This window comes from Prorops nasuta, unplaced genomic scaffold (genome assembly GCF_024137725.1).
Source record: "Prorops nasuta isolate Cenicafe-Biocafe unplaced genomic scaffold, Cenicafe_Pnas_1.2 PNAS00002, whole genome shotgun sequence".
In the NCBI taxonomy this organism is placed as follows: domain Eukaryota; kingdom Metazoa; phylum Arthropoda; class Insecta; order Hymenoptera; family Bethylidae; genus Prorops; species Prorops nasuta.
Genome location: NW_027116799.1, coordinates 1,140,487 through 1,164,762, shown reverse-complemented (window position 1 = coordinate 1,164,762; position 24,276 = coordinate 1,140,487). Strand labels below are relative to the sequence as shown.

General features: G+C 44.2%; 1 protein-coding gene across 2 annotated transcripts in view; it reads right to left on the bottom strand.

The window, feature by feature from the left end:
* Nucleotides 1–24,276, bottom strand: part of LOC136782936 (semaphorin-1A-like) — a 183,916-nt gene that overhangs the window by 61,778 nt on the left and 97,862 nt on the right. For both annotated transcript variants that reach the window (XM_066742717.1, XM_066742723.1), the window contains exons 3-4: nt 11,032–11,128; nt 9,894–9,945 (exon numbers count right to left, since the gene is read on the bottom strand). In XM_066742717.1, the coding sequence (XP_066598814.1) occupies nt 9,894–9,945; nt 11,032–11,128 (149 nt within the window). The remainder of the gene's footprint in view (nt 1–9,893; nt 9,946–11,031; nt 11,129–24,276) is intronic.

Genomic DNA, 24,276 nt, shown 5'->3' with positions numbered 1-24,276 from the left:
ATTCCTCGCGTCGATCTCTGATCGATGGATCCTCATCCATATATCGAGTCACGGACGAAATTGAGACGAACGGCTGAGCTCGAGCCCCGAAGATGAGGATGAAGAGGAACGACTTTGCGGGGCTTTAAAAAATGAGGGGAAGGGACATTGGATTAATAAGAGGGTGCAAAATTGGCGATGAGTCTAATAGAATTCGAGGCTGGAATCAGAATTTTGCCACGGGAGAAGAATAAAATCTTGTGGGTGTCTGTGTGTGTGTCTATCTCTCATATATATATATATATATATATATATATATATGTGTGTAGCAGAGGAGAAGGGCTGGCTGGCTAGCAGGGGTTAAGTCGTGACGTTATCGCGCCGGTATTAACTCGCATCGAGCTTCCGTTAGGTCTAACCGCAATCAGCCGCAACGAGCGGAGTGACTCGACGGAGCGGAGCGTAATCTTCTCGCTCGATATCCCAGTATTATGCAGCTCCCTGCCATGTTGAGGGCCGGATAAGCGCAGAAATCTAAGACGCGTCTATACTATTCCAATGGTAAAACCCGCGAACCTCCACCGGCTTATCCCGATCGTCCCTTTCAATTTTTAACCCATATACGTATACGTTATTCCTAAAGTTTCGCATCCAGGAGAGAGAAAGCCTCGTAACCCCCCCCCCCCCCCCTCCTACATACAACACCAATATTGCAAAGTACTTCCTCGATCAAGCTTATTTGGCCGAATCGCGATTCTGCATCTAGCATAAGCGAGAACACGTGATTCGCTACAGTTCGTGACCAAAGTGATTTGCGAAACTTGCATTCATCCGTCAGATTTACCAGTTTTGGCAGATCCTCCATTAAGCAAATTGACCTGTCTGCTATGGTACACACACACACACACACGCGCACATATATATATATATATATAGAGTGAGGGTAAAAAAAGGAATCGCTGGGAGAAGAGGAGAGAATGTAAAAGATTGCATCCTGCAGTAGGGGCGGACGGGCGGACGGACGGACGGACGGGCTGGCGTGTTCCCGAGGAGGAATATTTATTTTCGTTGTAACGTAACTGGAAGCGTAGAAACGTAGCTAGAGGAAAGGGAGTCCTGCAAGAAAGTTGACGTAAGTTTGCCCGAGAAGCTCGCTGATCCCGCGTTATCCTGCCTATCCGGCGCATCCTGCTCTCCTCGCCGCTCCTTTTGCCAAGCAGCGTCCGTCCGATATCTCCATACGTGTGCACTGCGGGAAATGCGATCCATCCCTCCCTTGAGCCGCATGCGGCCGCCAAATTGTATTCCTTCGATCTGTCTCGAACCGGGACGCGCCTGGAATTCCCAATTTTCACTCAGAGACCCTGTATAGCTCGGTTCGTCTCGTCTGCCAACCGAAACAACTGCCCCGTGCCTTTTATACATGCAGCGTGTCCTAGCTCTATATATATATATATAGATATGATGGAGATCCTTCGAGTGTCATCGTGCGCGATCGTCGGTTAATGAGAAAAACTATTACAGCCGCTAGATATGGAATGTAAAAGTGTAAATCAATGCGGAGTAGGTATATATATATATAGGACAAAAAAGGGAGATTGCATGTATTTACACGTTGGAAATTTCATGATAATTGGTCTCGACGAGATTTAATCAAATCTGGCCTATATCTCGTTTATATATACGTATATATGTATATACCAGGTTCGAAAAAGGAATCGATCGCACCGATCTATATATATTGGCCTAGGCCCGAGATTCTCGAGAGGCGCAATCGTGCCTGATGCTCGTCTTGCGTTGTTATATATGCTATATCGGTATAATGACGTAGTTTCCAAGTCCGGCCACAATCTCCCGTGCAACTTCCCCCCTCGACCAACTATACTATACGTAGACTGTGCAGAAATTTTTCTGCCCGCCGCGCAAAGTGCCGTTGCGCAAATGCACGTGGCCAGCCGCGTACACATCGAGAATATATCCCCAATGGAGCGAATCCCGCTGCACCAAAGCACAAACTTTTATTCTCTACCAGCGAACTTGAGGAGGTGAAAATATTTATAGCGTCGTTTGTACGGCTCACTGTCACTGCTTCGCATTCCACTGGCATTTCGCTCATTAATCAGCAACTTTGCCACGCGCAATTTTCGTTTCGTCCTCTCTCTCTCTCGCCCTCTGTGTTCTTTTCAACGACCAACTGGTACAACCTGAGTGAAAATGCCTCCGACGACGCTTTTCGCACAGAGTCCCGGCGAGGATAAGCAGAGGGGAGAGATCACAGGTGCAGCGGCAGGTTAACAAGCATAATTTGTTTCGTGGCAGAAAATTTAAAGAAAACGCGTTGTTTCTTTTATAACCGCGTAGCAGCTGATAAGCATCGCGCTCCTTTTGTCTAAAGCCGAGAGCTACTTTGACTATTAATTATCCCTTGAAACGCATTTACCAAAGGATATCGGAACGTACATCTGCGTCCGTTACTTCAATGATATTCGATCCGGGAAAGAGAGTTTATCGCGGTTGGCTCTTTCGAGAATCCGCTAAAATTTTAAACAGCAACAAAGTTTTGCACGTGCGTTTTGCAAAGCTGAATATTTGATTCGTAGATGCGATACATTGCATATCTAATGGATCTGGGCCCGAAGAAACTATATATATATATATATATATATATATACCTATGTACATGTATACACTATGTTGCGGAGAGTGGAGTGAGGGTAAGGGTGGGGGAGTTAAAGAAATGCAACATAGTTGCATGAGAGTATGATTTGTGCCACGATAATATTTTATATATGTGCAGAAATCACAGGTCGCGGATATCTCTCTCGCTTGGAAACATTCGTTTTGTCACGGTGCAAAATATTAATTCCCGCTCGTCATTAAATAGCAATAATATAAAGCGTTGCTTAACTATTCATGGGAAATTAGCGATTATGATTGAAATTCACAAATTATCGATTAACTGTCTCTTTGTGTTTGTTCCGAGGGGTGGAAGACGCAACCTGTATATATATATATATACATATAGGTGACATTTGACACCGATCAAACGCAGCCTCGTCAAAATTAGAGCGGAGATTAACTATATTGTTACGCATCGATTCTCTACGGTATATATATGTATATGCATATAGAGGTACGATCATTTCATCACTGCACTACTCCTTGAAACTCGTTTAACCAAACTCAACTAAACAAGGAATTTATTTTCGGGAAATGAAGGAGTTTCTCAAATGGTCGTTATGGAAAATTTAAACGCACTTGGAGAGAGGAAAATGCAATTTGCATGGAATAATGGCATTTATCTGGACGTTTGAATTACAAGGGTGCCTCTAATTACACGTGCAAGTCGAGTTACCACAAAAGATTTCACAATTACCATAAACTCACTATTTGTATGCGCGAAGAAAAAAATCCACGAGCACCCCGCGCCACAGTTACAGTATTCCGCTTAGCATCGCGAGACTTTGACTTAATTGCAGTTAAAAATATTGCCATCCGAATGCATTTACAGTTCTTACGCATGCTATTCATGCACTTTAATACTCGAGTATTAACCTTTAAACTTTAGTCTCTCTGTCTCTCTCTCTCTCTCTCTATCTATATATATATATATATAGGTACGTAGAGTTTACCTAATTTAGCGAACGAATGCCTCGCCTTACGATGGGGCTTGGCAACAATTAGCTGTCTGTATATAATCGCAGGGCGAGTGTATCGAAATTTCCGACAATTTGGAGGTGCAAAATGTGCAGCCAAACATTTTAATACGATCGATCTCGTGGAGAAGAGCAAAGCAAACAGGGCTGTCAGCGTGAGTGAAGAGAGAGAGAGAGAGAGAGAGAGAGAGAGGGATGAAAAAATTGTATGCGCAGCTTGATCCAATTCGTTTTGAAACTCGACATGGAAGAAAGTAATGAATCGGGTCGATTCCTCATTCCCTCTCTTGTCACGAAGTTGAATGTGTATGCAAAAAGCGTGATCGAAAGTCGATATAGGAATGGGGTTTGGTTCGAAGGAAGGGAGGGAACCTTAACGAAATGGCATTCTTTGCTCGGTTAGAGGAGATGGAGGGACGTGGGGTGCTCTTGACAGATCGACTGTGAGTTTTTCGCGAGGATCTCGCGAACCGCGAAGCGACAGCCAGTGTGTCACTCGAGATGCGAGTCTCGGGGATTCAAACAAGTCAAGCAACCTCCCGAGTTCGCCCGGAGGAGCATTTGTCTCGGACCAAAACTCGAACGTCAGCCATTACTCAAGAAAACCTTCCAAACTCGGATAACTTCGTTCAATGACACGTTATCCTTGCTTTCTTTTCTTCTGCAATATTCGTCAAAATAAAAAAAAAACAAAAACAAAAAATAATATTTAAGTATCTCGCGCTAAATATATAGTTGCAGCAAACATAAAACAATACAATTATAACTGCACGTATAGGAGCTTTCCACGAACTCGTGCGTTAACGGGTCGTTGCCAGCATCTCCCGAGTTTTTTTTATCTATATATTATCTGGTAGAATCGACAGGGATGAAATATTTGTCCTCGGGGAGGCTATAAGGATTCGGGTAACTGCCGATGCACGAGAGTACGAGGTCGTGCGGTGGTTTTTCAGGAGGAAGACGACGGTTGGGCAGAGACACGCAGGGAAAATCGAGCGACATCTACATATATGGGAGGTGTCTCTCTCGATCCGAGTCTCTCGTATGTATACATAGGTAGTATACGTGTAGCATAAAGTACACATGGGGGGAGAGCTAACGTATAGAAGGTAGCGGCAAGTTTTTACGCGGCCGCCCGAGTGAATGACCGGTCAGAGCCGCCTCTCACTCGGTTCCCTCCGATCTCCCCATCGGCATCTCCCTCTCTCTCTATTTTCTTCTCCGCTTCTCTTCCATCCTTTTCCCTCCTCCCTTCGATAGAACACCGTTCCAAGAGAGAAAGGGAGGGGGGATAGCAGCAGCAGCCGACTGCAACGCTGCATTAGACGACGCGCGCACCAAACGCCGCCGCGTGCCGCTTTTACACGACCGATCAACGTGCTCAGAATTTAGCTCAGACACCAAACCTCATTCAGTAAACAACAAATCTACTAATTCGCGTGCCTACGAAATTGAGCAATTCCCTCGATCACCCCTTTTTCATCTCGCGCAAATTCCCAAGTTTCTCAATGGAATTCTATATTCTCCGATGCTGAATTCTGCAGCTGGCTAAATAATGAAATTCATAAGTTGGCCGAGAGGGTACCTATATATGTGTGTGTAGGGAGTTTTATTCGTCGAACGATATGGTTTTTAATTCACGCGGAGAGTAGAGATGAAAAATTTCAAGGAACACACACCTTCTATGCCGTTGTAAAAACTCTTGGAGTTCCATCGATGTACAGCGGAGAAAAAGTAGGAGATACGCGAATGATTCTATATCACCCTGTGTGTCTTTGCCTCTTCGGAGACTCTCGTATTAAGTGCTGCCTGCTTATTTTTCTTTTCAGGTAAAAGATATGGGTCAACCTACTTACGTTACAAGATGGGTACCTTACTCGAGAGTATACGTGTATATATATATATATATATACACGATCGACTTACAGTGTAACTCGGAAAGCACGTTGAGCAATTTTCCTCGGGGATCATCATATTCATCATTCTCAATCTTACCGGATAATGATTCATATTTACACCGAAGAAACCCCGGAGTGCGTTTCGAATTTACATTGATACTAAAAGCATTCGCCAGTTTTTTTACGATACACCGAGGAGTATTAACCTAAATGCCACCTTTTCAAAGGAGATCCCTGCATGAATCACACGCTCTTCTCGATTCAAGCAGTGATTCATTTTTCTTAATAACCGCAACAGTCACTTCAGCATGTAGAACGTCGAGTTTCGCAAGCATTTTGCATCATTGGCGTATAGCATTTCCTATCGGGCAATACGCTTTATTTATTTTCGCAGACTTATGATCGGAGTGATGAAAAGCCGACCGATAAATTTGTATTCTCGAATATCAGTCGTCTCTTACTGACACGTGTATCTGACGTTTCTGACACGTGTTGAAAAAGTCAATCTTCGAGAAAATCGATTTTCCATTGTAAACAAGAAATTCAATACTTTATATTTTTCTACGCATCTATATATATAAATAGTAAAGAAATTTCAATCGACGCGACATATATTTACGTGTTTAACTAAATATATATAAGCGAGAGATAAAAATCGATAGAGCGCGAACGATCGTCCCTGGTACGAGAAAGATGAATTTATCCCAAGTTTTGCGGCTTTTCGGTAAATATTAGTTCCTCCGATAATCGCGGAGATTCCAGAAGAATATAAGAAGAAAGAGTCGGAATCGCTTGATTCCAGGATAATCGTGATTATTTCGAAGAAATAAACAAAAGGTATGATTAAAGTATAAGCTGTGGAAGACGCGTGTTTGTTCGTCTACATTGGAAAGTTATCTTGGAAGAGGAGCAGAGTCCAATCTTTCGTGTTATCTTGCCGGAAGTTTTTCAATAGCCTTGCTATGCGCTTCTGAAAGCTTTGCCAGTGGCGGGTTCGCGTGTGTGCTTGCAAGAAACGCCCCCCGCTACCCCGTCACTCTGCCGTCGCGCGTCCTTCTCCAGCATATATATATATATAGCGTACAGCGTAACCTGTACATGAAAAACTTGAACAGTTTACGACGCGAGTAAATCCGCCGATCCCGAACGCCGCATGACGGCGTAATTCTCGCGCGCCGCTGCTAGGATAGGTTAATTTTCCCGCATCTTCCGTCTTAAGTGGTTGTGTTTTTCAACAAACGGACCTGTATTTGTACAAACCTATATATATGTATACAAGGAGAGTACCGCTGCCAACAACTTTCCCGATCCTCGTTCGCGAGCCAGCAATGTCGAGGGACCGAAAGAAAATCCTCCATGCAAAATCACCTCTCGTCGTAAAAAGAATAACTGTATATATACTATATAAACTATAGTAAATGCGTTTTATACCTTCGAGCGAATCCAACGCAAACAAATGCACACACTCCATAAAACTTTCTTTTATTAGCAATTTGAAATATATTTTTCATCGAATCGCCTCTGGATAACTGTGAAATTACATTAGCGGACAATCTCCGTGGGGCCACCGTTATATACTTTATTTACAAAGTGCCATATCGAGTCTTTTAACGGGAGGAATCGCCCGAATCTCCATTGATAAACTTGGAACGCGAAAGCGCTGAATTAAAGTTCCTTATAATTAGGTGGATTCGTATCGGTGAATCGCTCGACTCTCTCAGCTTTAATACTTCTCTCTGGAGCGCGTTGCCCGAAACATAGAAGGTGTGCGAGTTTTGGAGATTCTGCAGAGTCTCAATTTTTCATTCTCCCTACTTCTCTATATATATTTTATACATACATATATAATTCTTTAATAAAGTGTCTGATTAAAAGCAGTATTTTTTTTATATATAGAAGAGGATGCGTGGTGCGATTTAAAAGAAGAGAGCGAAGCAACGCGAGAGGCGTTATCCGGAAAAGCATGAGCATTATCGCGAACGCGAGGGGAAGGAAGCGAGGAGCTAGTGGCCGAAAGTTTGTCGCAGCGCGAAAATACAATTTACGTGCAGGTAAATCGTGTTACGAGAGCGGTAGAAATGTACTCTGCAAGTTTCCCCGGGCCGAAGTTCGATTAAATGCAATTACAGGAATGTCAAAGCGTCAGGCTGATATCGCGTGTCTTCTATACCGACTCTCTATTACCTACGAATGAGAAATCGTAAATCCACGTCCCGGGCAAGATTCGCGTGAGATCGATCGATTTGGTCGCTTTCCTCCCTCGAGCCTCGCCACCCGTTTCTTATATACACCTATATACAGATAGCCTATAGCTGTGTCGTCGTTTTCTCCCTTATCTCATTCGCCGCTATTTAACGCTGATACTTGTAGCTGTCTTGCTCATTCCTGTTTCGAAACTCCTCCGTTCTCGTGAAAACTTTTCGCGAGAGGGGCTGCGCAGAGTCAATTAGTCCTCGCGAGAACTTTCCACGCCGGATTACAATGTCAACGGCTCCTTTTTATATATTACGCGCGGCTCATATATATATATATATATATAGGATGTGGCGCGTCGAGGACTGGAACGCTCGACCGAATTCTCCGATAAGAATCAAGGATCGAACATACTTCTTCCAGAGTAAACGGTCGAATTAAGAGTAACGGGAAATTGGAGCGAATGAGATTTTAACCTTAAACTTGCAGCTCGTTCCTCGGTCGAGCGACACGCCAGTCTTTGCCCCTTTATGTGTTTCACTCTCCGAGTCTTCTTCTTCTTCCTTCGGCTCTTTTATTACCTGCTTTTTCTTCGTTCTCTCTCTCTCTCACTCTCTCACTCTCGTATATTTAACTCCCCCCCCTCTCCGTCTCTTGCCACACCCGCGCGGCTTCATCAAAGTCCCTGATCAACCAGGCAGAACGAAAGATCGTCAAACGCTTCCTATATATATACGTATATGTATAGCCATTCCGTCATTCATTTCCGCATAAACGAAAAAATTAGAATAATCTAACCGCAAGGCCCGTTCGCGCACAGGATTTGTCCAAAATTCATGGAGCGTCGAAAAAATGGTTTTTTTCCCATATATACACATTCCAATATTATTTCCATTTCCTGTGTCAACTTCAACTTCAATAAACGCAAAGATTGTTTTTTAGAAAATATCTATCGCGCGAGATTAAAGTGACGCTCCAGTGGATCTGGATTACTCGCCGCTAGGAGTTAGTTACACTATTCGTAATTCCCAGAGTTAATTTATATTCAGAATTGTCTTTGTAGCTCCTTGACTCCTCGGTGAAAAAGCGGGCGTTTAATTTCCGCCTATAAAATAAAGAGGCAAGTGGCGTCACATCCTCTTCAGCTACCAGTAAATTAACTTAGAGAGGAGCGGAGAAAACGCTTAAATATCATTTTAATCGCGCAGCGGAGCTAGGAATTGAATTCAGTGGCCATAATCAATTTTGCCATTTCCTCCGATCCCTCTCTAATATCGATATGTCCCCTTCGCTTCCAGATTTCTAACCGACGTCACAAAAATTCCCGATAAAATGTCACGCAATGGAAATTCTTGACAGATGTACAATTTTATTCCATAAAATTAGCTCAATTATCGCAGGAGACTAAACGCCGACAGATTTTAATAAAATTTAGTGTGGCAAGTGACGTGAATTTATTGGATTCTCGCGCGGAACAAGCGCCAGGGGGGGGGGGGGGGGGGTGACAATAAGATTGCGGCAGAAGGAAATCTTGGGATTTCGTCGTCGAGCAGTGAATAAAGTCATTCGGTATTTTGTTCGAGATGACACGGGGAGCATCAAACTTATTCGGCATAACTGCTGTTAAAGAAGTATAAACTTGTAAAAGTAGAGGGTAAAATCCAACTTACATTAGAACAACAACAAACTCGAATGAAAACTTGGCAGGGAGTGAACTTCCTAAAAAGAATCGTTACTTCAATTTCCGGAATAAGAAGCCAAGCTCAATTTCTATTCTGAAAGCCAATCGGTGTCACGGTAAATTTAAAAAGTCCAGAAGTGGCTGAAGAATGACGTCGATATGAGCTAATCCAATGAAAATTTTGCCAACTTTCGATCGTCCTTTTATTAATTTTTCCATGAAAAATATTTTCCCTTTTAATCTCGATCCGCGAACAATAATAACCTATAGCTCAATCGGGATCTTATCTTTTTTCTGCTTAATGTCGATCAATTTGGACTAAAGAACGTCAGTGGTACACCGTCAGTATAGCGTTGCGCGCGCGTTGAAGGGATTTTGCAAGAGTCCAGCAGCAACTCTGTGTGCTTCCTTTATATTTCGTCAACAGCTTCGAGTCAACTAATGATAAAAGTGGTATCGACATCTTGAAAACGTTTTATAACTTACCTGATCGATAATCTCCGTCAGGTCATGCAGACTTATGTTGTAAATGGCGTTTCTGTAAAAAGAAAAATAAAACGAGAGCGTTAAGCCCGAACCATAAATCCTGGCGCTAACCTCACTGCTCACTTTCTCTCTTAAATTATCCGGTGTAAGTTGGGAATAAATGTTAACACATGTAGTGCGACTAGCAAATTTATATTAGCCCGTAATGCACCATATAATATTTCATGCTAATATTCTTCCGTCCTTCCCATCATCCTCGTAAAAATCGAATTAACAATCAAGAAGCGTAATCTATAACGAGAAATATCGTAATATGCAAATAATTCTGGGAACAGCTACAGTATTACTATATACAGTATCGTAGCAAAAAAAAAACAACGAGTTTCTTTAAGGACAAGGAAAAGAAGCACTTTGATAAATGACACGATTGAAGAGTTAATTAAAGCAAATAACGAGGATCTCTCGATCTATTTCTGTGAATAACACGACAGGCGATGATGGCTTGTCAAGCTAATTGGCGTTTCGTGTTTTCAATTAATTGATAATTCTCGGGGGAGGGAGGAGGGGGGAGTGCTTACGTCGTGAAAGTCAGCGGTGCATGTACAACAATGAACGTCGCGCTTCTTACGATCGGAGCGAAGATTAGTAATGGGAAGACCTTGAAAGTCGAGCGTCAATCAGATCATAGTACGTTGCCACGTCATCGACGTAACGTCTATGCGTAATACAGCCAATGACTCGGACGCCCGGAGCCTCGTATACCGATACAAAGAATTCCCAGTATATTCTACATCGATTCCTCGCGTTTGAAAAACGTAATTTTATGGAAAAGCTAACATCTACCCTCGACACAAGTAATAACTATCGTGTGACTCAACGAAGAATATTTCCAAGAAATATTTATATATATACAAAGATATCGAAGCAAGGAATTTTCCAAGAGAGAGAAAGGCAGGTCCCTCCCATCCGTCAATATAAAATTGTCTATTTTCCTTTTTATGAAATTCAATTAATTCTATATCGAGTGCTGTACCGGTGCTATCTGGAGAAATTTATCGAACAGCACCCACGCTCTTGTTATCCTTGAAGAAGCTCGACGTAACGAAGGGAAGGAATCGAATGGGGAAGGGACAATTACCTGGCGCCAATCAAGATGGAAGTGGTTGAGCGCTCCAAGAGCTTGAAGTGCTCCACGTGGCTCTCGTTTCCCAGGAACCGCTGGCCGATCACCTCTCCTGAAACGTGAGAAAAACAAGCGTTAAAACTTTAACCGACGATACCAGCATTTGGATTAAGATTAAGTGAAAAGGATCTGTGCGTGAAAGCCATTAATCCTTCTCACGTAGCCCTGGAAAATTTCTCTCGATGCTCCTTATACATTATACTATCATGTGTGCGCTGTATGTATATACATATATACCTATAGATATAGTACATAAAACAGCGATTCGCTAATTCCCAGCTGCAAAGACGGAAATTCACGTTACATTATCTTCCGGTAAATGAATTCACTCGAGGGTTATAAATAATTTAATCCGTCGTTGTCGACTGAGCATTTAATTAATTCGTATAAATCTTCGATTGTACAAAGAAGCGATTAAGCGCGATGTTATTAAACGTTTAATTATGTCAGAGTATAAATCATCCAGCCTCGTATATATATATATATATACATATACTATATATAGCTCTCTTGACGAATATATTAAGTTGCACGCGAGGGGGCAGGGCGCGCGTACACCTTTTTCTTCAATCTTTTTTATATTAAATCCCTCTCTCCACAGAAAATATATGCAGTATCCGCGTGTGTGTTATATTCTCCGACCAAGTGTACCACGCGAAGAATACAAAAGCGAGTTTTCATCGAGGTAAATAATCTTGTGATTTACCTGTGACGTATCAGCAAAGCTTTCGCGGTGATTCCTCATCGTTACACAAGAGGATGACCTCAATGATTTCGTTCCCTGCCGTATACTTGGCCCGTACACGTTGGATCAACGCGAAATTAAAGCCATCATTCAGTCAAAGTGATATCATACTCACTATAGATAAAGTTCTTCGTTAAAATGTGAACACGCGAGAAATGTTAATTAACTGTGCAATGAAGGTCTGTAAAGGTGCAGGGGATGATTATTTTCACCTACATATTATTATTTCGATCGTTAGAGTTTTCAGGGGGAAAAACGAAAGCTCGTGTTTTTCCTCGATAGATCGGGAAGCTGAGGAGCCGAGGTACAAGATGCTTTCCTTCGGAGTGTGCGTTGTGCTCCGCGCACCGGAGGGCGTTCACCGCGATAACGTCCTACGTCCGTCTGCGGCTTTCGCGTGTACTTTATCTCCGAGTGCACGTCACACGCACACACTCACCTGACTTAGATACAGATACGTGGGTGTATCGCAGCCGACGCATCAGCCTCGTCACGCGGAACAACAACTCCCTCCTCTCCATCATCCGTATAAGAGTGCGAACGTTCGCCACTTGTACGTGAGAAAGTTTACGGGATCCCAAAATGCGTTAAGGTTTACCGTTAAGCATCGCAGTATGAATATGAAAGTTTTATTTGCTCGAGCGTTTATGAAACACGCGTATATATATATATATATACGTTCGTGTTTCCTTTCGTCGGTGTGCGTTTACGAGAGCTTTGTACCAAGGTTTATAAGCATCTTATATATATAGGAGAAAACATTTGCAGGGGACTTTAACGCGCTCGTGTGTGTGTGCGCGGCTGAAATCATTTACGAGACTGACGACACGCGTGTACGTTGGCTCGTGCAGGGATACGAGGAGATTGTAGTGGTGAGCGCCACTACAGCACTGCCTCGGAGGCGAATTTCCTCATCCACGTGGTCTTTTGACCGATTGTACACGCGGAAGCGTGGGCGTGCACACGAGCGTGTACACAGGGGAGTGTACGTGTCTACTTGGAGGGAAAAATGCAGGTTGGTATTAGTGTTGGCTGAAGTAGACTCTCTTAGCCTTTGGACGATAAAGCGTTGCGCCTACTTTGTGGCAATTCTCTCTCTCTCTCTCTCCCTCATTCAGCAACGACCGCCGTCCTCACCCTAACTCCAGTCTGACGCTTCTTGCTTTACAGCTCTTTACGACTCCAATATCCCTCCCATTCGCCACCCACAAAAACTCACCCTTTTCTTATATCACCCCGCGTAATTTTTTCCCCCGCCATTTCCCGCTGTGCTAGCTTTCATCCACGTACATGTATAAATGGCAAAGAGCTCCCCTCAGGAGGTGGTCTGAATAAAGTCATATCGGACCAGAGATCCACATCGCGGCTCATGTAAATTTAGTCGGTTGGATATGGTTTGATATTGATTACCGGAAGTGCCGCGAGAGAATTCCATGTTTTATGGATGCTCCAATGGCAATTGCTACTCGGCTCCCTCGGTACCCTTCCTCTCTCCTTCTTATAAAACAATCAGAATTAACCCTGGACGATCCCCGTTTGAATATGTCCCCTAGCTAGCAAAGCGACGTGATTGAACTTTCGATGTTCATCGATTTTCTATTACGGCCTGTCGTGCTGGCGGATTTTTTAACGACGAGTTTCCACCATCAATAATGTATAGGAAAGCGAGTTTGCGGGACCGGAACCTCGGGAAAACCGTGTATAACGGATCTCTCTGGATCAAACCGTGACACGATCTAAACGTAGGAAATCTTTCTTCCTTCTACTTTTTGCCCCAGCAATCGCCTTGGCTTTTTCTCACCAGCGCAAAACCCGCGTTTCTCTATACTATATATATATTTGGATCCACTCCTTTCTTCCTCCGCTTTCACCCCTCGACATTCAGAAGCGAGTGACGACTGGTTAATCGTGTCGGAGGAAGAAGAAGAAAAGGGAGCAGAGTGTGCGAGTGTTCATTATTGGGGTTAACGAACCCATGCACCCCCGCACCGGTAGCGCATTCGTGAAAACGAATCAATAAGGTATGTACTGAGGAGAAGAAGATGCGCCGAGGGTCGAGTGGGAGCTGATTTATTCGTGCGTATTGTAGGATGATGGGTTATAAGGCAATGTCAGAAATAGGCATGTTGGAGCGATGGCCTAGCCGATTTATCTCGAGGAAAAGCTATAATAATTTCATTAAGGGCAACAGCTGATGGTAAGGATGAATGGAGGAGGAAGCCATTAAGCATGCATGGCTGCAACATCCCGACGTCTTGGATGCTTGGAAAATAATGAAGTATATATACGCTAAGGGTTCGCGGATGAATGGATTCGATTATGATCGGATCTCGTGCTGGCAGCTCGAGCATTTGTAAAACGTCCGCGAGCCACGAAATACTTGCGCATGCATTGAATTAGTTTGCCATCCGGCTAGTTCGTAACAATTTCCTCCGGCTGGTCCCACTACTAACCTTCCCCTCCTCTATTCCCCGCAAGCCAAGCCATTCGTTCGGGCGCAACTTCCTCCGCAACGATTTACGACTTTCGCTCCTCGTCCCATTCTTCTTTCTCAACGAAACTTTTTTCCCCAACCTTAAACTACTTTTTTCCGCTCCCGTAGCCTAGCTCTCTTACCGTCAGTGTATGTACATACAAACGGGACTGCATTAAACGTTGAATCTACGGGTGGATACGACTGAAACTGCTTGTTGGGTTCATGGGGGTGATACGTGGCACACCCCTCTCTATCTCCCTGTCTCTCTCTCTAGATTAACCGTTTGAGCTTTTTGCCAACATCGATTACATCTCTGCTCCATGCAAAAAAGTCCAATTGGATTTGTATCCAACTATTGATTAATCTGACGTTAAATAATTTTCTTTCTGTCGGGCAAAAAATCCCGATTTTCTGCATCGAGTAATGGTTAATAAAAATGTTTTTCAGACAAGTTGCTCGGAGTTCATTAAGAATTAATAGTACAAGTTTGGTAAACAGATGATTTATGGTTCGAAGGAAATAATGTTGCTTATATATATATATATATATATATATAGCAGGGGAGCTTAGGTCGGTCGTTTATCGAATTTCTTTCGCTTCCACTGGGTCAACCGTAATTTTACCTACATTCGCGAGTTTTTGCGCGGGCGAAGAAGGAGGATTCTACACTTTCGATAGAAATTTTGCAATATTTTTGCCTTTAAGCTCCTCGCTCGCTGCACCGTTAACAGAATTAAATTTGTCCAGTGCAAGAGATGCCAGGGATATGCAACGGCGAACCGAAATTATTTTACAAAGGATCGAGGACGAAAATATTGCACATTTATATGCATATATAATTGTGTTATAAATATATAAATATACGAGCAGAGCGGTAGCGTTGGTACGGGATAAGACGCGAGGAAAATTTTATGGCAGATCCAATTGCGAACATTGAAAGTCTGGAGGAATGTTTTTAGCACTCGAGTTAGAAAATTTCGCCGACAAAGAAAGTGCTCTCTGGGAATATTGGTCGCTTCGAGTGTCGTGCTTTATTTTGACGTTGGAAAATGAGAGTGAGGGGAGACAGAGAAAAGCTCCTGGGAGTTGAGATATGGCAGCTAGTGCCAGGAAAAGCTCGGAGAAAGCAAATTTTTATACAGCGACCAATCGAGCGGGTGTGCACATTTTAGCAAAAAGCCAACTCTATAAAAAGAAAGCGTGCACGTAGTTTTTCAACGAGCGCGCAACACAGCGGCGCTTCCTTGCAAGAAGCCGAGACTTATTTCCACTTTTTTCATGCTTCGTCTCTCGTGGACTCAGCTGTTGCTCGTGCTGCTACTTGTTTTACGACTCTTCTGCGGCATTTGTTTCTTCACCGATGAGAACTTTTTGTCTCGCCTGGCGCAGTTTCCGCGCGCCTTCTCTAATGCGCGCGTGTAAAACAAGCGATGCGTTAAAAGCTTAAGAGAACAATCCCTTTTCGCGGAGACATCGAGAGTCCGTCGATGTACGCGCAAAATAAATTTCCCGCCCTTTTTAATTTACGTCCCTCGCTCCAGATGAGCCTCTGAATGACGAAAAACGGCCGGACGGACTTATTTTTATGTACACCGCGGTCTCGTCGATCTCCTCGTATATTTTCTACCTGCTATTTCCACTCCACAGAATATGCATGTATAAATGTAAACGCATTGAAAGCTATGGGTCTGAAACGGAAGTGATATAATCGAAAAATGCTGCGACTGCCTCGATACGTCCGTTAAATTCCAACGTCTACCACTTAAGACGAACAAAATTGCAATTTCCATTTGGTCGACAGTAAAATACTTGGAGTTTCCCCCCCCCCCCCCCCCCTATACATAGTATAGTACAGGGACACTCCTGTAGGTAGTTATAGGAGTATAGCGATGAGGAATACCGAAAACTTTGAGAACAATATGATAATTAATGAAAGTGGATAATCAAATTATACAAGTGTATTCTCGAGGATCTATCCCCGAGGTCGTACAATTTTTACGAGTAATTTAAGTTTTCACTCGAGTCCCATAAAACGGTCCAATAAAACGAGAACCTGGTCTGTGTAATCATTTTTTTTTTCTTCTTCTCGATTCCCAAGTAGGTTTCGTCATATCGAGGAAAGAAGCAAGGAGGGTGGCTGCTGCTGCATGCACACTCTATACATACACCGATGCTGCAAATGCATACTTTCTCTTTGGCAAGAAGATGGGCGTTTGATGACGATCGAACATAGAGCTTTCCGCATAGCGGATTCCCCTTCGCATATTTCGTGTCTATTAATTCCAGTGCGCTGCACTTTACGAGCCGACGATGCACCAGGGTGCAATATAGGCAAAGTGGCTGCACATAAGCGGCCAGTGCGCGATGCCAAGTGCGCGCCCGGATAAACGCGGTCCTTAAAAATAAATTCCCTACAACCCTTTGAAAAATGCATTAAAAGTCTTCTCGGATAATATCGCGTGCCACTAGAAACCGCACAATCCATTAAAGCCTTTCGAATCCTCGCTGTATTAATATCCCATACGCAGACACCTTGGCTTATCAGTGGTGGTCGTAGAAAAAAACGCTATCGAAGGAAGCATCGAGTGCGCACCACGAGGGTGCTGGAAATAAACTTGTAAAACAATTTGTTGGCGACTGATCGAGTTGGGAAACAATTAATGGAATAATCATCCAAGTCTGATGGGACGCATCGTCGATCAATGACAACTCGATGCAGTTTGATGAGTCATCGCTTTGGTCAATGTAGGGTCGTGGAAGGAAAATTCAAATTTCCCTTGTGCCAGTAATGCTTAGACGATTGCTTCGTGATTTCCGATCGGTTCCACAGCTTTCCATCAGCAGGGCTAGCTATAGGAGAGAGCATAGTTGTTGGCCCAGAACGGATCTAACTTCGCGAGGCCCTAGTAAAGTTCGCTGCGCTGCGCTTTACGATCTCTCGATGCATATTGCAAGGCGTGCGGTGACCCAAGTATCGTTCCAAACACACACACATGCGCGCGTGAGAAGCACGTTCTATTCGCGACACAGATCCTCACCGGAAGCTAAACCAAGCCACGAGTCAGTGTAACGAGTGCGAAGAATTTTACAGCGTAATTTCGGGCAAATCTGAATTAACGACCGTTCGGCCCTAAATCCTTTCGTAATTGCCACTTTTTGCCAAATTGCAGAATGCAGTTACGCTGCTTTGCACCTTCTCCTCCCAACAATTCTGTGATTTAATGTACATACGCTTGCTGGAATGGGCCAAAATCAGATACAGAAGTTTCTCGGAGTTACGAGGGAAAAGTTGGCCAAAGTTTATTCTTTATGAGAAATCGATCAACGAACTACACCCTAGGAGCATTAAGCGTGGCTGGTAAATTTTAATAATCGCCAAGTTTCCTTCGAGCCGACCCGATTCGACCCGACCCGACGAGAGGAGTACAGGGAGGATGAGCTGTCGCAGTGTGACCGCGCGAAAGCTGTGATTACGATCGACTTTAAATCTTAATTATTTTCCCTACTCCGCAGAGAGGGAGCCAGACTAAGGTCGAAGCTGGAAACTTTTTAAGCCTCTTGCTGGGAGAAATGATCCTTTCGGCTGAATCAGACACACACTAGCTCCGTTAATTTTGTCAGGTTGCTCCTTATATACGAACTGTGGCCATGCATATGGATGGAGCTCGATCCTCCAGGAGTAGTTTTGCAGCACATGTACGGGGGGATCCGCAGGACGCCCCACAAATCACGAATTCGACCTAGCCTCGAAATACCGGATCCTTCCAACACTGTCAGCTAGTAGCATAGCAAACTTTGTCAATAAGAGAATAATAAACTCGTCGAATTGTTTTCTTTCGCTCATTACCAGCTCTCTCCTCTTCCTCCAATCGATAACACGACATTCTGCAATCAATTTCTCTATTTCTGTAATTATTTTGTAATAAAGTAGATTTTCTCTCTCTCTCTCTCTCTCTCTCTCTCTATCTCTGCTTAATAGTACACAATAGATGGCAGCTATTTAACAGAAATATTTCATTGTCGAGTATCAATTTGAAAGGCAGCTGGAGTACACACGGTTCGAGTCGAAACCAAAAATGGACAAAGATTTATCGATTAAGAATTTTACGATGGGAGCAGTGCAAGTTGGATTTGTGGTTTATGGGCCACCTTATGGATTTGCGTGTAAGCGAGTTATATAGGGAGGGGGAGGCGTGGGTTTGGCACGCGCCAGCCAGCAAGCCATTCAGCCTCTTACGACGTAATTTCTTATTCCCAGCCTCGTCACCGCCTCTCATCGGCACGCGACGATCGATCTTTTCCTGCACCGGAATTCGCGATAAAACCTATGCAGCTGGATCCCTTGGCACAATATACCATGGCAGTCTCCATGCAGGATACACGTGTGGAACACAGCACATACATATAGTATATACTAGGGTAAATTGTTAGCATGGCTGGACAAATACGAGCGAGCTGCAGCAACGGAAAGACTCGACGCTACCAAACTTTCCCATATCAATTTGCCTCTTCAATCTGACTCAGTCAGTCCTCGAGGCAGCTAGATTCTCAGCTCCACTCCGTATACCGAGAAACGCATTTCGCAATCAATGAAACTCCACATTTCATCCTTTTTATTTCCCGCTCGACATTTATATTTCCCCGGCGCTTTTATACCTAATGGAATTCCATCCAAGTTTTTCGGTTACACTTTTGGTAGCTCAGCATTTTCCAGAAATTCGACTGAAGAGCGAGCGACTTATCATCGGGGGGCTAGAGGCCAGCCAGCCAGCCAGCCAGTCGCGGCTAGAGGCAGCGTTTTTCTTCTTGCTTTTACTTTGTTCTGAATGTGACAGTATCTTTAATGACTATCCTGGATTAACGCGAAGCTAGATTTTCCCGAGGAAAATGGTCGATCCGTTTAATCAAGCTTGTCGGATCTGAGCATCGATTCGCCGAGTTTTCTTCCGGAGACTTCTAAGAACGAGCGATAAAGCGCTAACGAGAGCAGCTTTCCAGCGTTAATCAGTTCGATAACAATCGGTTTGCTGGATTAAATCGAGCCTCGGGTTTGTATGCTTTCGGCTAAAATTCTCGATGACGCTTCTTCGTCGTCATTATGCTAAATTCCATGTCATGCACTATATATAGTATTAGGTATTATTTATGTAGAAAAGTTGTTCGTGCTAGACGACGCCTAGAGAGAGAGAGAGAGAGAGAGAGAGAGGAGGAGGAGGAGGAGGAGGATTTAACACAGAGTCTGGCATGAAATTTACCGAGCACTCGAAATTCGGTCTAATATATCCAGGGTGCGTCGACCTCGGGGATGGTTGTTCGAGGGCGCCGGACGTGCCCCGGCCTATCACCGATCTCTGCTGCTCTGGTAATTAAGTCAAACAAAGGCCGATCGATTTCCTCGCTCGGCCCTATATAGTATATATACCACATGTTACTATATGTACGTACCTCGCTGTACGTAGTAATACGTCCGTTGAAAGCTTTTCGTCCCGTTTATCGAATCAAGCTCGAGCCACGTATATATATATATATATAGTATAATATATAGAAAAGAAAAATTTCTCGGAGAAGCTCGAGAGAGAGAGAGAGAGAGAGAGAGAGAGAGAGAGAGAGGGACGGCAGGATGATCGCCAGGAAATAATTAAGCCTGTCTTGGCGAGATTCTCGAGGAAAAACATGGGACAAAGGAGAAAATAACGTAAAGAGGCGCTGGCCGGCCACGAGAAACGGTAATCTAATAATCCGATAAAGTTTAATAATCGTGAGGGGGCATTAAGTTTCGCAGCACGGAATGGCATCTCGAGCTAATGACCCATTAAACAGAGCTTTCTGCTGGCAAGTAGAGCACTGTGAGTGGGACGATATACTTTTCGTTCGTAATTAATGATGTCATTAATAGCTATTGCGAGCGTCCACTATCTGGACTCGCGATGATATTTTACAGGTTGCTCACCGACCCTACACGTATATATATAGAGTACTAGCAGCTATATAGCTGTTTATTCTCGAAAAACAAAAGGGAAACCTGGAGAAACAATGCGAAGCACACCATTATAAAAGCTGAAATGAGAAAATGTAGCAGTAATCTCGCAGAGAAGGTTAATTTTTTTCCAATTCTCTCAATATAAATTACGGTAAAATTTTAATTGTCGCGATTATCGCGGGAGATGGAGCAAAGTGAAAAGGTTAGAAAAGCGAATGATTCATTATATGGAATAACGAGGCGTTACAAAGCGAGAACGATGATTAAAGTCAAAGTCTGGAGGGGCTGCTGCGCGCGCGTTGAGACGTACGATACGGTTGGTAAATAAAGAGCGCTGGGCTAAAACGCGCAAGAAGAGTAAATAATTGAAAGGGAGTAGAGATGAATCGCGCGTGGAATTTTTCGTGGGATGATGGGCTTGGTAGAGTACGTACGAGTTGATATTAAAAGCGCGTTTAACTGAAAGGGGAACAATGTTGGAGAAAATGTATATGTGTATATGCAAAAGAGTGTATATATAGGTGTATGTGTTTACGCGATAGGAGGGAATGGGCGAGCGGGTACGTGCATGCATCAGGAGTGTGTGTGTGCGAAGCAGTCAGGGGTTTTACAGAAATGACGTCAGCTTTGCCAGAGGCCAGACGCGAGCTAGGGGGTTAAAGTCGCATTGAACGATCGATGGACACGGATCCCATTTGCAGCCCTCTCGAGGAACGTGCCTCTCCGGAGGACCTTTTGCTCCCCCGTCATTTGTAAAAACGTGAGAACTCGACTCGGTTCCGCCGTACCACCTCGGTACGTATACCCCATGTAAATTTCACCCCCAGCCTTTTGCCTGCCAAATGGATTTCATATCCCGAATAAAAAGTGACACATTCGCTTCTAAGCGGGTCAGAGATGGAAATCGGATACTTTCGGGCCGTGGAAAGTACGCGCCGCGGATATCCGGGACTTGGGGATATGTGCTATATAATACCACGACGATATGTGTGTACGTGTGGGTGTGTGTGTGCGTGGCGGTAGCAGTAACCAAGGTAAATCGTAGACGAGAAAAACATTGATAGAGACGAATGCGAAGGGGAGTGGAGAGGCTGGAAGAAAAAGCGCAGTCGATTTAAGCAATCTCGGACCAGGAAATTGGGCAGCGCGTTAATTATCGCAGCTCGCTATTCAACGCATCGAGCGAGCAATTATAAGGGCGTGGAGTCAATTTTCGGCCGAGCCTGCTTTCGTTATCGCGCGGTAAACTCGGTTAATCTAAAGTCTGCCGCTTCGTTTTCCTCAAATTATCACCTTCGCTATATATTATACCTATATATATAGGGCGAATTATAAAGCGCTCGCTGCTTTTTCTCGCACGATCAATTAACAGCTGCTGAACCAACACACGCGTACATATGAATTATAATTTCGTTGTTGCAATTATGTTGCCGGAGCGTGTTGTCGCAGAGGAATATGGAACAAAAGCTGCTGACAGGTAGCACAGATGAAAAAGCTTGGAGTTGAGAGAGAGAGAGAGAGTGGCGAGGGAGAGCTGGGAATTAAACAAGAGAAGCTTGCGGGGATCCTGGAAAAACAAGCGAGCGACGCGTCACTGGCTGATTTGGTTATCTTGGATGAATGGACTTTCGTTACGCGCCTAGCTGCTGTTTCTACGTCCACGTGCTCGCGCGAGTTTCGCGAAATTATTCCTGCATACAAGTCCCTGAAAACTCATAATTATTATCCACGGGATCGCGTACGGCATACAGCGTACACCATCGGAATCCCTGAGACTTGCGATAGATATCATATCTCGCCCCTTTATTCCCGCGAGGGATATATACGTTAAATTCCACATCCTGCGCTTTCTATTTCGATTATCGCAATTTCAACGAACATTTATAACCCTTCTGTGTAATAATTATGCCAACTCGGTTTGGTCGAGCGGCCATTTCTCACCGTTGGCGTAACACGTGGAAATTATTTGATCCCCCCCCCCCCCCCGAGGCAAAAAGTACCTCATCCGGTCCAAAAAGAATAAGATCTAATTACTAAAACGCGAATATTACAGCTTTCCTCTTATTATTACGTGTATATATATATATATATAGGGTCGAGCACAGCCGATAGAAATGCCAGGTGCTAATCGCGAACGCGAGCTACGCCCACGCAAAATCGAGTAGTTTTTTTCTGCCACGGTCGAAGGATGCTGGCAGGATTTTATTATCGGTGCGCTCCGTAAATGGGTTAGGCGGCCTATATATACGATCGCCTTTATCCATTTTTGCTAAATTGCCGTAGGAAAAAAAAGAATAAGAGGCTCATAGTCCGCTACATGCACGTATTGATCTATTTACGGTACTCTGATAATTTAATTATTCCATCACTCGCTTTAATGAAGCCAGCGTAATGTTCCATTAGGCTGTATTATTAACGAAGCATTTTGTTTCGCTCGCAAATTGGATCGCGACGCATCAAAAAGCTTGCGCTGCAATTATAATCTTGATTGGTCAATTTTTCTGTTAAACGTTGGGAAAAATGTTAAAAGCTGGTTTCGCACAATGGAGATACGCCCACGGTGCTGGATCGGTATAGAGAGAGAGAGAGAGAGAGTAGAAAAAGCAGAGAAAAACCAGGGGGAACCGCGGGGGTGGCTAAAGAATTCCTGGTCGGTCGGTTTCGTTATCGCTGCTAAATGGGTTATGCTCCATGCAGAGATTCCAAAACGAGCTTTCCCGCTGGCTGGCCAAAGTTCCGTTCCCTTTTGCTTCTTCTTATCAGGGCGCCTTCTTTGTCGCCAGCTTTTGTGCAGCCCGGTCCATTGTGTCGTCGCGAGCTGCGGTAGGCCCCCTCTCGACACGATATACACACCGAATCCACCGCCACGCCTCCGCAAATTCGTTTATTTCGCGTGCGCGTCTTCCCTTGCCTTGCCTCCCTTTTCTTTTATTCTACCCTGGGAAACCCGATCATTAAACCATCCAACTACATATCCCTCCCTCCCCCCCTCCCCTCCACCACTATCCAACCCTTTGTCGCGTCCCTTCGGAGCGATCAAGAAACGCGTCGCTCGACTAAAAATTCAATTCAAAGCGACCAAGCCAACATGTACGTACGAGTGAACCAGAATCATGTATAAAATAGTTACGTTCGAGCGAAAAATTTCCAAGCGTTAATTCTTGCGTATTATTATTATTGTTATACCGGTATATTTACGAGAGTTGATCCAACGAGTAACGTAAGGAGGGCACGCAAAGCTTAATGCGATTACAGTGGTGAAAATTAGTAATAGGTTGAACGAGCCAACTATGCAGCACGACTAATTCAATTTTATGAGCGAGAGATGTGCAAGGAAAATAAAAATTACCTTTCGGATCCATGAATTTCTGATTAGAACGAGGGACTGGAATTAAAGGGGATGCCTGTAAACAGGGATCGCGCGCAAAAGCGAAAGATCCTTTGGAGGGATTCCGGTTTTTCCAGCAGAGCGAATCCCTAAAGCGTTCTGGAGCGGCTTTGAGAGCGATACAGCGCGTTCGCTCGCGAATTCCCGCCGTTCGTCCGGTTGGTCGGGACCGATAACCGGTGGTAGCTGGAGGTAGGACCTCCACAGGGTCCCGTAATCACCCCGGAGTATCGGTATTTTCCCCGCGTTTATCACAAAATTCTCCACTGCTCGAAACGAGCTGGAAAACTCCGTCGCTGGATTATCCGCGATAATCCGGACCGATTTTTTTCAAGCTTTCCCGCTTCGAAATCCGCGACAAGAGATTTCGTGGAAAAAAATTGCGGCGAGTTATCGGTATGGAGAGTCGTTGATGAGGAGGAGGGCCAGTGCGGGAGCTGTAGGGTAGTTTGTCCAGATTGATTCGCTCGCCGATATGGCCACGAGTTTTTATTATGCGAACAATTTATTATGCCATTTTTACCGCCTCGCACTTTGATTCACGAGTGGGTTGCGGAACGATCATTCGCAGCTTGGGATGCGCTAAATCATCCGGCGTTCGATCTACGAAT